Source organism: Triplophysa dalaica, chromosome 22, assembly GCF_015846415.1.
Source record: "Triplophysa dalaica isolate WHDGS20190420 chromosome 22, ASM1584641v1, whole genome shotgun sequence".
Taxonomy (NCBI): domain Eukaryota; kingdom Metazoa; phylum Chordata; class Actinopteri; order Cypriniformes; family Nemacheilidae; genus Triplophysa; species Triplophysa dalaica.
The window spans coordinates 12941809-12958525 of record NC_079563.1 but is presented as its reverse complement, the minus strand read 5'-3'; the positions used below and the strand labels follow the sequence as shown (position 1 = coordinate 12958525).

The following is a 16717-nucleotide window of genomic DNA, read 5'->3' as shown; positions in this document are numbered from 1 at the left end:
AAGTGGTAAACAAGTCACCGTAAATCAAAGTGACAAGTCTGGTCATAGTCCAATTCAGCTGTCGATGAGTGTGTTGATATCATCAATGTTGTATCATTAGTTGGGATCAAAGGTTTCTTTAACAGGAACCAACAACACAAGTAAGCCAATAAGCCAGTTTGGATAGCTTTTGTAAGATAACAGCTCACCGAGCAGGTTGATGATCCCTTCGTTGTAGGCTGCAAACAGGCGGATCGCGTCTTTAAACAGAAGCATGAACGCGGCGTTAATGACCCCGTTTGTGAGCTCATTGGCATTTACCTGTGGAAACGAAATGAACAAAATTTAACACGGACCTGAATGATTTAGGAATGAATAACCAATGACAAAAAACTTAGGTAGAGTGTGTCATAATGATCAAGCCATTAGTTAGGATGTAAAACTGCTAAATATTGTTTTTGTTATCTTAAACTCACATTGAAGTCGAGAAGGGCGTCCATCTGGTTTTGGATGATTGGGATCGTCTTAAGGAGCTTCTCTGTGTTCATAGTTCTCATGACTCCATCCGCCCTTTGACAACAAAAAAGACGTAACTACACAATTTGTTTCTGTAATAGCCTAACATGGCTGCCTGACATAAAGGGATTGAAAGACCGATTTTAAAGGACAAGTCAACCCAAAACAGTTTTTTAACAGTTTTCTCACCATTGAGTTTTCTCAACCCCTATGACTTTCTAATTTCCCATGAAGCGTGGCAAAGTTTGCACAGCTTTTTTGGTTACAATGAAAGTAAACATGGATTTACACGAAAAAGTTTCTAAAAATGAGAATTGCTGAAAGACAATTTTATTAAAGCAATCTGGACCAATACAATATTTGCACATTAGTCAGTAATAAGAGTGAGTAAATGATTACAATTTTCAGTTTTGGGTGAACTATCCTTTAAGAACTAAACAGTCATACCCTCTTTTTACTTTCGTGAAGTCAAATGCCACTTGTCGGTACGAGACAGCCTTTTCATTTAAGTAGCGGCTGTACCTCCGGATGAAGGTGGACATGTCATATCCTGTAAGAAAACAAAATTTTGTCATTTCACCATTTTGTCTTTCGATGTCACAGTGACCTCTAAGTTCTTGAATGTAGTCATGTCGTGATGTCGTGTTCTCATTTCAGTCTTTGATGATATTCAAGGTAAACAGAGCTCTTTGCTTTACTGCATTATTTATGAACAGTATTAACTACGGATACATCTCTGAAAGATAAAAGTGCAACATCTAGACGAAATTGGGATTAGCCAAGCCAGGAAAATGGGTTCCTAAAAGACACTTCATCTACTGAGGTTGATGTACTGATTCCTCTGCTACGTCCTGGAAGCGCTGGCTGCCAGGCAGCTTGTTAACATGGGAAAAGCCTTGGGTAAATAAACTCACTAGTGCTTTATTTAAGCTGTAAGTCAGCCATGTTGCCGAACAGGTCCCTTGGGGGAATTCAAAGACATCCTGTCAGCTCCTCAGATATTCATCACGTCGGCATCTGTCTTACGTTTGGACGCTCATAAAAATGAATGACGCAGGTGGGACGTGTTTGCAAAAACAGAAGGACTATTGAAGCGTCGCGGTGAAAGAACTTACCTTGTAACCCACTTTTGTCCAAAAAATTACTGAGGTTGAATAATGTGTTCCTGGAGGCCAGATATTGTACAAATCTCTATTAACAGAAAAACAGAGTTTGGCATTCAATGATTTATTTTCAAGTTCATCACTGTGTGAAGACACATTTGACAAAAACATGTGGCAGATGTGCAAGGTTAACAGTTTAAGCTTGAGTCTTAAAGATAAAACCTGCATATGTTAAGTCTGGCTATAAAGCGAGGATAAAAGTGATCTGTGTGTTTGACGTTGCTGACCTCGTTGCCGTAGACCATAATGTGGTGTGTGGTGATGAGGGTTTTGAACAAGACCACCCAGCTGGTGTTGGTGGTACGCTCAAACAGCGTGTCAGCAAGCTGAGGGATGTTAACATTCATCTCATTGGTGCACTGGATCAGATCTGGTGAGAGAGGGAGTTTATGAACATCATTGTGTTTACAATTCAAACTGTCGGCACACCACTGCATTTGTGGGGCAAATAAATGAACGTTTTTGTTTGTTATATTTGTAACAACCTTCAAGCCATACAGTGTGTCAAACACAATCTCACGGCAAATCGTAGCGATTTAACGAGGTGGATAACTAGTGTAAATTCATACAATCTCATTTAATGCATTTTAGAATGATCTGCTTTTCTCATCTCAAGCAATTTGAATCGTCATATATTATAATCGATTTTCAACCGGTTCACGGTGAATCGTAACATCCCTAGCCTTAACGGAGTGAGTTTTTGACATAAGTAAGTCATTGCTCCATGTAGATGTACCCCATCCGCCACTTAATAAAATAGTTACAAATTCCAATGAGATCGGGCTGGTGTGTCTTAACTTTCAACTGTATAAATACATTTACAGCAGAGTACATTATGCAAGTAAATTGTAATGAAAACTGCAACTTATGTCATCTCTGGTAAAAAGGGTAATTGTACACCCTTTACGTCAGTTGAAGTCAAATGATGTCAAAATTACATTTCCTGTGAAGTTGTACCTGACTGCTCAAATTATAAATGAATTATTTATAATTTATTATATATTTATTATTAACTAAACAATTAAAATGGAGGCAGGAGATAGATTTTGTTATATTCTTGCCCAATAACTGATTTTATTTCTAACTTATTTTAACTTTAATCAAACAAAACATATGGACTGCATCTTTAACATGCACCGAAGAGTGAACATTATGCAAGTATGACATTAAAAGCTAAAAGCTAACCTTCAAACTTAAGACCAGTTTTCAATTTAGCAAGAAGATTGCTAGCCTATTTACGGATAAAAAAAAAGCGTATGCAAAAACTGGAAGTGATTGGTTTCTGAAACGAAGGAATTGCTCATACTTAGCATTCAGACAAGGGTGACATGGTTAAAGTGAGAGACATGCATTGATATCCTGTTCTTTATTAGGTCTTGGCAAGTCCACAGCCAGCTGCGTTCAAAGAGAGATCCCTCAAGACTCTCTCTACACCACAGATACTGTGAGACTCATTTAGGCTTATAGCTTATTATGCCATTCATGAAGCAACCCACACACACAAGCTCAAGACTGAGGGAAGACAACACTTTCTGCCTACTAGGAATCACATTGACAACATTATCAGCATTACCTTGGCATCATAAGGCAATAGATTAAAGTTATTTTCAGAGCTGAATGAAAGAGAAAAAAATCCAGAAATGAAAACAGTTATTTAATGAAATGATATTTTGAAGTACGTACATGCAGTAGCAATGATCAGGGAGCTCTTGAGCTTCTCAAAGAATGCGCCAAAGAAATAAGGATTAGTAAATTAACTAAATGAAAAAGCAAAACCCACTTCCTCTCTTCACAACATACCATTTCAAAGAAACCAGATTAATTATAGACTCCCCAACAAATTACTAGCCATATTACTGCACACAGTCTTTTGATGTGAATGATGTTAAAACATGCTGCCTTCATGAGCGCCCAGAGCATGGGTGGTCCACCGAATGCCTTCTCTTTTTCAGATAACATCCACCATTTAAACCTGTACAAAGGCTTGGCCATGTGACAACAAAAGACTTTTCACAGCCAACACAAAACGCATGACGGTTCTACAAACGCACATGTCCGCAGGGCTCTAACCAAGGATGGAAGCAAGCCGACAGGAGACAGCGTGCTATCAATGTCTGCCTAAAGCATGTTAACTGGACACTATCAGATTTACTGTACACCGACCCACAAATAGAGGGAGGAGATGTTGGAAATGTTTCTTACTCTAGACCCACCCAGTGTTTTGTCGGTTTCTGCTGGAGATATAATGGAGACATGCAAGATCATGCTTTAACATTTGGAAATACCCGGTAGGGTAGCTACTTATAATGCATTCGAACATGTGACGGTCACATGACCAGAAACATATGGTCATGTGACCTGCTCTTTCACGAAGGTTAAGACTTTTTCAAATAAATATTGGTTTGATGCAAATGCAGAGTGCTTAAGGACGAAACACATATTTACACATTTCTAAATGAACAGTGCCAGGCTCTTTACAGACAGAGGCCTTCTGTTGTCACACAATGTTAAATAGCATCAAAGCAAGCATGGAAAAATGCTTTGTTACGCAGTTGCGAATGAATATGGACTAAAATAAAGAACTTTGATAAACCTCAAGTTGCTTCTGCTGTTGTAGAAACCTGTGCAAATCTGTGGCATCAGATTCCATGTCAGTCCGAAGATGGCTTACTTATTAATCCATCTCCATTACAAGATTATCTGAGGAAAGAATTCAGACCTGCCCAAACACAGATATAGCTGCATGATTCCTCTTTCCTGATACTACAGCCAAACAGTTAGGCTATCCCGGAGGCAAACATTTGAATCGCAACCTACTGATGTAATAAATATCCATGTCGGGATGACACTGATAAGCATCATCTTCAGGGTAAATGATGAAATCCCACGCCAAAATGTGCATTGGCAGTGTTTTTTTAATGGTGCAAAGTGTAATTTTTTTTAGGATTTATTGACAGTATACATAGCCGTATTTTCAGAGGTGTATAAAGACCTTACATAATGAAGCATTACGTTTTATATCTTCATTCACCACGGGTCTCCTTGCATGGAATTCTCCATGTTGTTTCTACGGTAGCCCTAAACGGACAAACTGCTCTACAAGAACGCATTTCATAAAAATCTCCTTCAGCAAAGAAGTAAAAACTTTACAACATATTAGTTCTGCGTCAGTCTCCGTAGAACTACATGGAGGGGAAGGGGTGGAGTGAGCCGTTGGCTGCAATTCACAACCTCACCACTAGATTTCATAAACCGGACCTTTAAATTAATATTACTTAAATGTCCTTCATAAAACTTGATGTTGATCTAAACATAAGATTGACAGGTCACTGGTATTGTAAAAATACATTGAATGGGAGGGACAAGTATGTTTCCTGATGACACTCAACTTTCTATTTACTTTGCACATCAAACATGCAAAACACTAACCACTGAATTCCTGTTTCCATGGGTTTATGTAATGCATTTGCAAACCATATCATGTGTCATCGCCAGGAGAGCATGACCAGCATCAATAATTAACCAAGAAAACCTGATTGTCACAGGACATTGATCTCAATGCTATTGAGCTCAATACTGTTACAGTTCATCAGTCATCATTTAGTCACCCGTATGTCATTTAAAAACTGTGTATGACTTTCTTCTATGAAAAACATTTAAGAAATGCCTCAGTTGTTCCTCGTCTAATGGTAGCCATTTTGTTTGGGTACCAACATTCTTCAAAGTATCCTCTTTTGTGTTCTGCAGAAGAAAGTCATACAGGTTTGGAATGACATGACATGGGGGTGAGTAAAAGATGGAAAAAAAAACTTTTCTGAGGTGAACCAATGAAGATAATTTCATGTATAGCATGACTAGCATAGCAACAACAAGCCCAATTTGCTAATGGCATGCACCGATAAAGAAAAACACATTCATAACCTTCAGAAGTCATTTAGCTCTGAAAAGCACAGGAGAACACAGTTGACTCAGCAACAGGATGCTGCAAACTTCCTACAGTTCATGAGAGGAAACTGAATCGACATGAATCTCTCAAAACACTCCAGAAAACAGGCTGATGACAGAGATATTTAGACTCCCTGACCCCCAAAGTGGTGAAAGAGCAGGCGGTAGCGAAAGACAAAAACTCAAGACAGAAAACTGTGTAAAAACAAACGTTTAGTCAGTCCAGCATGCTTGTATTCCTCCATCATGGCTCGGACCTCACAAACAGGTCTGCCTGAAGCAGAACAGAGTACAGGAAACCATTAAGTGTGCTTTAACTCGCTGTTAGACAGAAGACAGTAACCTGTTCTGCGTCACTCAACACGGAGCTCACCGTACCTGCAGCCCTGAATAAACAGCGGATGTAGTTATATGGGTCACAGCAATGACTCATAACTTGGTCAATCAGACCTCCTGACACCTTACATGCAGTGTAGAGAAGCTACTTTGTGTCTGTGGTCTGTCAACTAGCACTTCATAGCATACTGTTCGGATTCCGAACCTTTCAAAAACAAAAACATTTTCGGACTCCGAGGAGAAATTGAAGCGATCTTTGCTCTTGCAAAAAGCATCATTCATGTCTGTGTTCAGCAACAAGCTATTGAAAGGCTATGATTTGTTTAAATGTGCCACTAATTAATCACTTTGCGAATAATATTGGTACAAGGAAAAAGTTCAGGCCAGTTCCTGTAAGTTTCTTGTGAGGGAACATGGTTCAAACATCCAAAACAGTCTTCACTGTATTAAATATAATATTGATTTAACCTTACTAAAGTTAAAATTTAATCAGAGAAGAGCAATGAGTTTTTTGTCTTCGTTCTTTGATGAACAAAACTGGGACGTTTATTATGCTGCTGTCCCTTTAAGAGATGCACGGATCTTATCTAATGTAACAGACGTGTTTTGTTTCTATATACGTTTTGTTCATTTAAGACATAATTGATTTCTTTTCAAAATTATAATTAGTAATTTTTGCACAATTTTGTGTCGATATGTCTGATTACGGTTGCGACATTACGGCTGCGTGCATATCTCAAACAGCACGTGAGAACCAAATCTAGTCCTCTTTTGCACCTTCTTGGGAATATTTAAATGGGCAAGTCTCAAAAACGTACAAATTATAATTTTCATGACAATAAAACACTGGCCAGATCGGACAAGGGACAGTGGCCCGAGGATCTCCTATGCTGCCCTGGGCCATCCTTTATGAAGAGCCCTGCACTAAACCACAAGCCCATTCATAGTCAACCGAAACTACTGTTATAGGGACAACTCACCAAATAATGGAGGTAAGTAAGGCTTCCGATTGACCTCCAATGCATAGACACAAAATTGAATTTCTTATAATATCTTGAAATTGTGTTCTATGGAAGAGTCATACAGTATACTGGTTTTACATGTCATGACGGTTAGCAAGGACAATTCAGCTAATATCTACATGGTAACCTCTCATTTTGAAAAATGTCATATGACTTATAGGACTGTAGAGTTGACTTTAAAGATCGCAAAGGTCACAAGGTCATTAAATAACCCTACATTCAATTAATGAGATTCTGAATAACAGGCTGAACAAAAAAACACCAACAAGACAAGTCTGTATCATCAAATTGCTAAATACGTTTTTTTCTCCAATGGACTTAAACAAAACGTACCATCCAACCAGCGGCAACAGAACAACAAACAAAATTCTGAATTACTTGTTCTGATTCCCACTCTGCTTTTTCCATATTTGGCAACAGTGACGTTCAAAATGATGCAGCATGTTTGTTGTGAAGACAAAACTATGTCTGAGATTAAAGTGATGAAGTTTAGACTCATGAACTACCCAATGTACAATAGTCTTGATGAGGGAGCCACTGTGATTCTCAATCAGCGAAAATCTCTCGTTTAATCAGCTCCCGACATTTTTCTCATTTAAAGAACATCTTCCTGTTAGCTGTTTACATTTCGAATTGTTGCCGACAAGAATGCAGGAAGCTTCTTTGCCTGATGTGTTGGGTTCATCCAGGACAAGACTTTCCTTGGCAGTATAGTAAGTTTGGGAGCTGTCTGGGAGCCGGAATGGTGATCTAGGACCAGACAACTCCCTGTTGTCATTGTGTAAAAAAGCGAAACTGATTCTTGATAAGCTTTGAGGTTCCCCTATCTGTTGTATGCCCCGTTTATCATTTTTATCCTCAATTTCATTATCAAGCTGCATTGAGGGTGGCGTAACCTCTCCCCTTACCGTATATGGGTTAGTGCAACTGGTTGCATAATATTTGATCACATTAAACTTGAGGTAAATGGGCTCTTTGCTGATGACACACGCAGGGTCAATAATTTAGGAAATTGACAGCAAAAAAGGTCCAATTTAAGATGAAAAACAAATGGGCTTATGCGGGGGTCCAGATATAACATCTTAATGCAATTCTCCATTCACACACATAGCAGGGCAGCCATTCAGCTCTCCGGGTGACTGTCATTTGATGCCCCTCGGTACACATGCTACACTTGTACTGCGATCCTAGACAGGTACACACACACACGCTCGTATAAACCACTTGCATGACTCCACACAAGTTGATCCATGCCACAGAACAGCCCAGAGGGGTGACTTTGCTGCAGCGGATAACATTTTATGCATGGGCACAGTAACAACACAGTGGGAGTGGATGTGCTGATTTGACAGGAGCGCTCGAAGGTACCAGATACAGTCTCTGCACGAATCTCTACCTACATCTCAATGCTTTCAGTAGATGCACAGACACAACAGAGCTCAGATTTCTGTTCCTGAAGGCTAGAAACTGGGTCTTAAATTAATCAAGCAACAGCAACACCAATCACAAAGAGAGCACTTCAATCTACCATTAAAACAAACAACTGATCCGATAGCCGCAGGTGGTTCGGACAGGGTGCAATTTCATATCCTGAGAATATTTTTTGCAAGAACCAGTAAGACAAACTATCCTTGAGACAAAATGTACCTGTTAAAAAACAGTTTGATCCACGTTTAACAAACAGGTGGCTATGAACGTACAGCCACCTAAATTGCCATTTGAAGAGATTATACCGTATAAGCAAAACATCAAATCGAGAAGGTTGATATATTTCCATCTTTTGCAATGGGCATGTTCTTGCATTTGAAATAATTAAAAGGGTGATATGACACGGCAAAAACAAATATTATCGTTTGTTTAAGATGTAATGCAATGTGTTTACACGATTTAAGGTTAAAAAACACAGTATTTTCCACATACCGTTCATGTTTGTATCTCCTCTTCGCCCCACCCCTCCGAAATGCGCAGATTTTTTACAAAACTCATCGCTTTGTAAAGCGAGGTGTGCTATGAATGGCATTGTTAACCAGTGCGTAGTGATTGGTTGAATACTGCGAGCCTGTGATGAAAATGTTACGCCTCTAACGCAATTGTACTGATAGGTTCGCCCATCTTACTTGCTTATACATTTGGGCAGTCTTAGTTAAATCATACCACGAACTGAAGTAGATTTGTGGAGGTGTGGTTACACGAGGCGTTTCAGGCAAGTCTGAGAGAGAATCTGCTTTTAGATAGAATGTGTCTTCTGATCCGACACTTTCATTTTTTTAAATTTTACATGTCTAATACATGCATGGGCAACTTATAACCCGCCAAAGACACAGAAAAACACATATTTGCGCCATATGATCCCAAAAATTAAAATTCTGTCAATTACCTAACCCTCTTGTCATTTCAAACCTGTCTGACTTTCTTTCAAACCGCAGAACACAAAGAAAGATATTCTGAAGAATGGTGGTATCCGAACAACGAGGACTTGCACTGGTTTTGTGTACAAACAATAGAAGTGAATGGGTACCAGGGCTGCACGTTTACCAACATTCTTTAAAATATTTTTTGGTGTTCTGCGTGATGAAGAAATTCCTACAGGTTTGAAATGACAAGGGTGAGTAAATTTTACAGAATTTTTATTTTTGGGTGAACCATCCCTTTAAATAACCATCAATTCAGCACAATGTGTAGGACAAACACAATAGAATTTGGAATTACTTTTTACAAAACACCGCCTGCAGTTAAAGGATGTAAAGCTACCCAATGACTTTTAATTCAATTAAAGCATAGAGTCTGCTAGTTGCTAGGACTCGCATGTCTCGGAAGCGCGAAGATAAGTGTGTGTGTGCCATTTGGTCTGGGCAGATTCTAGGAAGTGTCGATCATATTGCAGAACAGACTCACTTGAATGTGCGTACAGAATAAGATCACAGAGAAAACGCTTACAAAGCAAAGGGTCACAGAATGGCAGCCAACATGACTTTGAGTAATAGAGATAAAACAATGGAAGGTTTGGTTGATTGTAATATTGACGGTCAATAAACCAGACAACTAGTTTGTGGTGTGGCCAACATCAGGAGAACCAGCTTATGCAAACCCAAGAAATCATTAAATGACATCATATTTATATAAACAAACTATTATTTAGGATTTTGACACAACAACAGGGACTTTAAACATGTCTGTAAAATCAAACTAACACAAGCTAAGATCTAGGCCATGTCCTAATCCAGTAATGTCAAGTTTACAGGACCAAACACAGAGAACTAGAAGCGATGACACAATTAAAATGCAATCACAGTCAATCAGAACATTTCATTTTAACGAATAAGATTTTGGACCAAAGATGTCACAGTGGGCAGGGCTACCCAGCAAAACAGTGATTTAGATTAAAGATAAAATGATATGATGACTAGGTAAAATTCCAATACTTGTTAACATAAACAGCACTACTACATACAACTGTAAACACTTTTGCAATGTTCTGCAAATCCTCAGTTTGTCATACATGTACACTTAAACCTGTACATGATCACAAAAGATCTATTGTGATGAGAGGAACAAAACGTATGATGCATCAGACAACTGTCTAAAATGTCATATTTTTAACTAAGACAACTTGGTCTTGAATTGGTTTGGCTCTGTAATAAGCCGTAGACTTAATAATATGACTTGGACAAACAGCTTGGAACAATGTGATCGGCTGCGACATCAGTAAGTGATGTGCAGTTATTTTTTAAATCATCATATATTAAATCAATAAATCCCACAACCCGGTTTCATTTTGGCTTTGCTGTCAACAAGATCACAATAAAAGTACAAAGGACTTCATAAATTAATGGAAAGGCGACAGCGTTATGAATGTTCTTGTTGTTCTACCAAAATGTTTTCCCCAACTAAAACATGAAGCATAAGGGAAACAATTGGTGGACATTTTGCAGCATTTTGGAGAATAAGGGTAGTTCAAGAGGAATGTTTTCTTTCCACCCCGGAAACCCGGCCCAAATCAAAGGGGTTGGGGCTCCAGACTGAGCCGTATCTATGTTCACATCAAACAGAAGGAGAAATCAGACATGTTCCTATTTCTGTCAAGGAAACTCCAGGCACAGAATGGACCGATGTCCTGAAATACCAAAAAGGCTCCGTCACACTCTTCAAGCTACAAGGAGATGGTGGTCTAGTGGGTTAAACCACCGAACTAGTAAATCAAAAGGTTGCAGGTTCGATCCCAGCAGCCACCACCAGTGTGTCCTTGAGCAAGACACTTTACTCCATGTTGCTCCAGGGGGATTGTCCCTGTAATAAGTGCACTGTAAGTCGCTTTGGATAAAAGCGTCTGTCAAATGCCTAAAATGTAAAATGTACAAGACCTGACCTGAGGATCTTGCGAATCTTTTAGAAACTATGATGCACTATGACACAGAGATGAAGAATTCTTCCTCTTGCGCATTGAAAAACATACTTCTCTTAAACTCACAAGAACATGAATATCAGTGCTTGACCCTGAGGTCAGCACTCCACTCCTGTCCTTTAACACGCTTTGTTACCACGCATGCCAATCTGCATTGTCAAGACTGAGGTAAAAATAGTACCTCCCAAAGGAAATTAGTATTGTATGGTGGTAGTGAATGCAAAAGGGTCTAAGAAGCAATATGGGGGTCAAAGGCTCTTCATGTGGTCTAGCCTTCAATCTTGATATTGCTTAAATGGCGGCGCCAACATTTGTACAAAATTACAAGCCCACACGAACCAGCGAGAGATATTTAACACATCGGCAATAAACAAAGAGATCAAAATCTTAACTACAAAAATAAGTTTGCAAACACAAAACTGTCAACTTCAGAACAAATTGCTGTTGATTCACTGCCATGTAAGGCTGTTCAATTCTGAAAATTTTGGAGTTGATTCCGGTTCCAATTCCTGGTTTGGGTATTGAAAGAATCGATTCCTAGCATCGATTCCTAGCTGCTGTTTTAGATTCCTGCTCAATTTCCTGTTTTACTACAGATTTGTATTTATTATTTAAAAAAATTAAAAAATTTGAATGCATTACAATTTTGTTAGCTATTAGTTTTAACATTTATTAAATTGTTGATTGTTTCTATAACAAAAACCTTATTCCATTTAATTGGTATCATTAATAATCTTATTTAGTAGCCGTTTTCAAAAATAAAGCATATATCAAATTACTATTTTTCAAATGTCATACTTTTGGAATATAGATAGACGGATCGATAATCAGTTAATTGTATTAAAATATGTAAGAAAACTGTATATTACTGTTGAATGCAAGTAGTGGAGAAATGTGTTGGAAATGTTCTGTCCAGCTTTAACAGACGTCCAATTTAATATGTTGCGAGACTGTGCTTTAATATACATGTTATTCTCTTCACGCACACACTGAGCTCAATCGAGAGTAAGAGAAGACGGTCGGTTCACAGTCCGTGCGAAAAGACAAATGAATTTTATATGATTTGTTAAATGTGTAGATACATTTAATTATATCTGCATTGTCTGCATTGTGTGTGCAATTGTATGGATGCAGAATATTTAATGTCATTGCAGCTCTAGACTTCATCCAGCAGTTTTTTATGAAGTCTGCATTGTTTTAGACAAGAAACGAAAGTGATTAGTTTACCAATGACATTAGCTAAGGGGCGGGGCTTGCACTTATGAAGGCTCTTAAAGAGGAGCCGATTCCTATAATGGAATCGATTCCTCGATTCTCAACGCCTTGGAATCGAGGAATCGTTTTTTTTTTAATCGATTCCCAGCCCTACTGACACTGCAGATTGTATTTCACACAAGTTAATCCAAAGACTCTACATCTCAAAAAACTGTAACACTTGTTATTCTTGAATCACTAATACAATGAAGACGGTTCTAAATGAAGCAAGTGATCTCCTAGAGAAATGTAAGAAACATGTTAAGTGAGCGAGACATTGTGATAGGTGTCAGAGATTGTGAGCATCACTCAAAGGAGACAATGTAACCACCACATGATATCGGCATATATACAGAATTTTAAAATCATACGCTAGCCCAACATATGGATTTCATATGGTTAGTTGCCGATAGTCAGTTAAACCACTGTCCTCTAAAAAACACTTAATTGTCTATATGAACGACATAACTTTCCTTACAATAACTTCCTCAATTTTGTTTTAGACTCTTGCTGCAATTTTGATCAATCAACTGCCATTGTTTTTCTACAACTTTTCTAGTGTATTAGATAGTATTTTTTTATGTATAGACAACACACTTTTGAGTAAGACTTAACTGCACGAACTTGTAAACCTTGTATGAACTTGACACATGATGACAAAATGTTAAAACTGATCTCACTGATATTAAAATTGTCATGACTGCTGGAAACTTTTACAGTAAAGTTAACATCAAGCGTTACAAAAAAGAAGAAACTAGTATTTGGGTCACACTATGGCACCATTTTTTCCAAATTTCATTATTCAGAGTTGACTCAAACACTGACAACTAAGACCCCCAGCAACATAAATACACAACTTAAAACAGCCTTTAGCCTACAGTATAACTTTTCCCTAAACTCAGTCAGATTTGTGAATGGATATACATATCTAAATATGCACCTTTTTACCACAAGGTGCCCTAAAACACCAGATGGGCTTGTTTTTTAAATGCGGTTAATTATTAGTCAACCTCTTAAATCATTAAATGGACAGCACTGTAATTCTGCCTGATAATCTGCATATTGCTTTAAAAAATACGCAAAGATAATTCGCAATGGCTTGTCATTAAATGTAAAGGTTGTTGGAGACAGAGCTTCGGCTGTTTAAACAACACGAACACATATTGTAAACGTGAAGCTCACGCAGGCCTCGAGCCCCGAACCTCTCGTTCCCTGGGCGACGAGTGACTGACGTATCTTACTACCGCGGGTCCGATCGCAACATTAACGAATCTCGTGACACTTACAATCCAAATGTTTCTTCTTTGGCCCCATGACTTCGTGCGTGGTCGCCTTGCACACCGTTTTGGACACAGCGGAACCGGTAACGCTGTGTTGCGCGGCAGTAATCCTGTCCGTTATGCTCTGTCCAGACATCTTCGCAGATTTAAACAAACAGAAAAAGGGGAAAACAAAAAAAGAGGGGGAATCTGATCGGCCTTTTAAATCCGACTACAATGCTGGCAGTCCCGGGGATGTGCACAATTTCGCCACCTGACAGGGAGAAGAAAGGAGAGCGAATGAAAAATTGAAATGGGTGAGATAATAGCACCATCCACCGCTTCCGATACTCCAAATGAAGTTTGCTGTGTGTGAAGTCAGCTGATCCCGGCATATACGTACCAAACGTGTCCTCTTCTATTAAAAACGTACTCTCGCTCTCAACCCCTCTGTCACGCACTCTCCCTCTCCCACCGTCTCTCTCTCTCTTTCTCTTTCTAACTCCCCCTTTCCTTCTCAGAGGCTCTCCTCTCGGATCTCGCCTCCCCCTGCTGGGTCTAAAAGGACTGGAGGTTTGTAGGAAAATGGCGGGTGTGTTTCCTCTTTTAGACGATCCTCCCAAGGTTTATATGGATGCTTTATTGTTGGTGCGAAAGGACGCCATGTTGGCTCTAAACGCGCAGACGGCCAATCGGGCTGTACTAATAGAAAACTGGGAGCTTTTCCCATAGGCGTTGACTGTTGATCCAAAATGGCTGCTCACGATGGACAGTTGCTGTGTATTATCTACCGAGTTACGCTGCCGAAACAGGTGACACGTCATGTGACGATACTGGTCCAAACACATTCGCGGTTTTACACCCACGTTGTTTCATTTTTTTATTCAACTGTGCTGTGCGTTCTAAACGGGTTATATCGCCCTCCGAATGGCCCTTCGGGAAAGCATACAAAACGTCACTCCAAATAATGAGAAAATGACGTCGTTTTTATTGCAGGACATAGGGTGTGGAGGATCGGGAGTGCAGATTAGAAATAAAACGAAGAATCAATTGATCAATTTAATCATTAAAACATGAAATGTACATTTTTTAATTGAGAAATTAATAAGTTGCTTATTTAATATGTGTCTTGAAATTTAGTTTCATGGAACAATAAAGTATTAAATTTAAACCAATAACTTTCAATGTATAAATAAATATATATATTTAAAACTGTTTATTTAATTCGTGCTTTAATACTTAAAGTATAAAACAATAAAAAGTGAATTAATAAGTCTTTCTAAATAGACATTTTAATTGCCAAATGCTTTTCTCTCTCTATTTGCCATTTGCTTTTCTTTGTCGTTTTGCCAAATTCTTTTCTTTATCCATTTGTCAATCGAGTCAAAAAAAATGTAATTGGACAGTACACACGTGGGGGGCAACCAATCAGCATTCGGCTCAGATTTAGGATACACCCCCTCTCCCACATGCCATACTAAGCAAATGTAAGGTGGAATTTCATTGGACAGCAAGAAAGACCTAACGCCATTAAAATAGTTATGTTATACTTTGCGCGCCATAACTATATAACATGGCAGAAGTTAATTTCAGACACAGCCTATGTGAACAAGCAAACAGACTTTATTAACAGACAAATTAAAGGGTGGTCGCACACCGAGACGGGCAGCGCATTGGTTCTCAACTCTTGCCCGAAAGATGGCGTATCACAATAAAGTACAGAAAGAGTGAATCCAGTGTTAACTGCATTGTATGCTTTTGAATCGATCTCACCGACCGCCAGCTACTCTGTCGATTTGTGTCGCTAGTCTCTTTCTATGAGGTCGTTAGAAGTTGTTCCTATCTTTGGAACCTAAAGTAACTAGCGAGAGATGGATGACATGAGCTCCGCTGCTTTACTCCTATTGGTAGTCGGTACTCAAACCTCGTCATTTGCATACATTTTTGAGGAAATCTCAACTTTGTCACATCGCTAGACACGCCCACTTCCTGTCGCCAACGGTCAGTGACGCTTGCGTCGCCAGAAGTCCATTAAAATGAATGACGCTGGGTGTCGCTGGTGGTGTGAACGCACCGGTAGTGTGTCTATTCCTGAAGCCTCTGAATAGCTTGTTCAGGTGTGTTTTATCAGGGTTTATGCTTTTGAACGAAACATCTCCCTTCGCTCTTAGAATCACAACAGAACATCCAGAATATCCACTTTCCAGGGCACTTATGGACAAACCTTTTGAGGTGGATAAGAGAAATATACGTAATATTTGTAGAGCCAGGGTCATGAACACCAGGATTAGGAACAGCTGTTATCGTGGAACGCTACCACCGGTGTGAGTCCCCCTATAAAACAAGATGTGCATCATAAGAAAGCGTGGCAGCATGATGGAGTTCTTTCACACCAGTGAAGACGTGTTACCCACACACAGTGAATCTGAGCTGTCGTTGAGATGAGATGCAACTGGAGTCATAATAATTCCCATGTAGACACAAACTACTTAGCTATTAACCAAACCTGCACCGTATCTGATGTACGAGGAGTATTTGTAATACCCTGTTACACGGCACGCGAGCAGTGCAACAGATGACCATAGAAACCATTGTCCTTAACCACAAATGACAACATTCTGGACTCTCTTGTGAGCAGATAGGCTCAGTGTTGAGGCAATTGTATGTACAGCTCACACTGAACTCAGTTTATAACTTTGTTTTCTGTGCAGATCTCCAGCTCTGTCTCTCGCCATTGTATAAGAACAAGGCGACCATGTATTTCACAAGCTGAACTTTGATCATTTTGTGCTAATCGGCACTCCCGGTCCTCCATAATAGGGATGATCACTTCGGAATGGA

At 39.1% G+C, this 16717-nt stretch overlaps 1 protein-coding gene across 12 annotated transcripts in view; it reads right to left on the bottom strand.

Moving 5' to 3' along the window:
* Positions 1 to 14592, bottom strand: part of picalma (phosphatidylinositol binding clathrin assembly protein a) — a 31471-nt gene extending 16879 nt beyond the window's left edge. For 2 of the 12 annotated variants that reach the window (XM_056736023.1, XM_056736026.1), the window contains exons 1-7: positions 14280 to 14584; positions 13904 to 14150; positions 1886 to 2028; positions 1611 to 1686; positions 943 to 1045; positions 456 to 549; positions 189 to 300 (exon numbers count right to left, since the gene is read on the bottom strand). In XM_056736023.1, coding sequence (XP_056592001.1) covers positions 189 to 300; positions 456 to 549; positions 943 to 1045; positions 1611 to 1686; positions 1886 to 2028; positions 13904 to 14033 — 658 coding nt within the window. In that variant the 5' untranslated portion in view covers positions 14034 to 14150; positions 14280 to 14584. Of the gene's footprint in view, positions 1 to 188; positions 301 to 455; positions 550 to 942; positions 1046 to 1610; positions 1687 to 1885; positions 2029 to 13903; positions 14151 to 14279 lie in introns of all 12 variants that reach the window. The other 10 variants (XM_056736031.1, XM_056736028.1, XM_056736019.1 and 7 more) reach the window with 9 other exon arrangements.
* Between the last annotated feature and the right edge of the window lie 2125 nt (positions 14593 to 16717).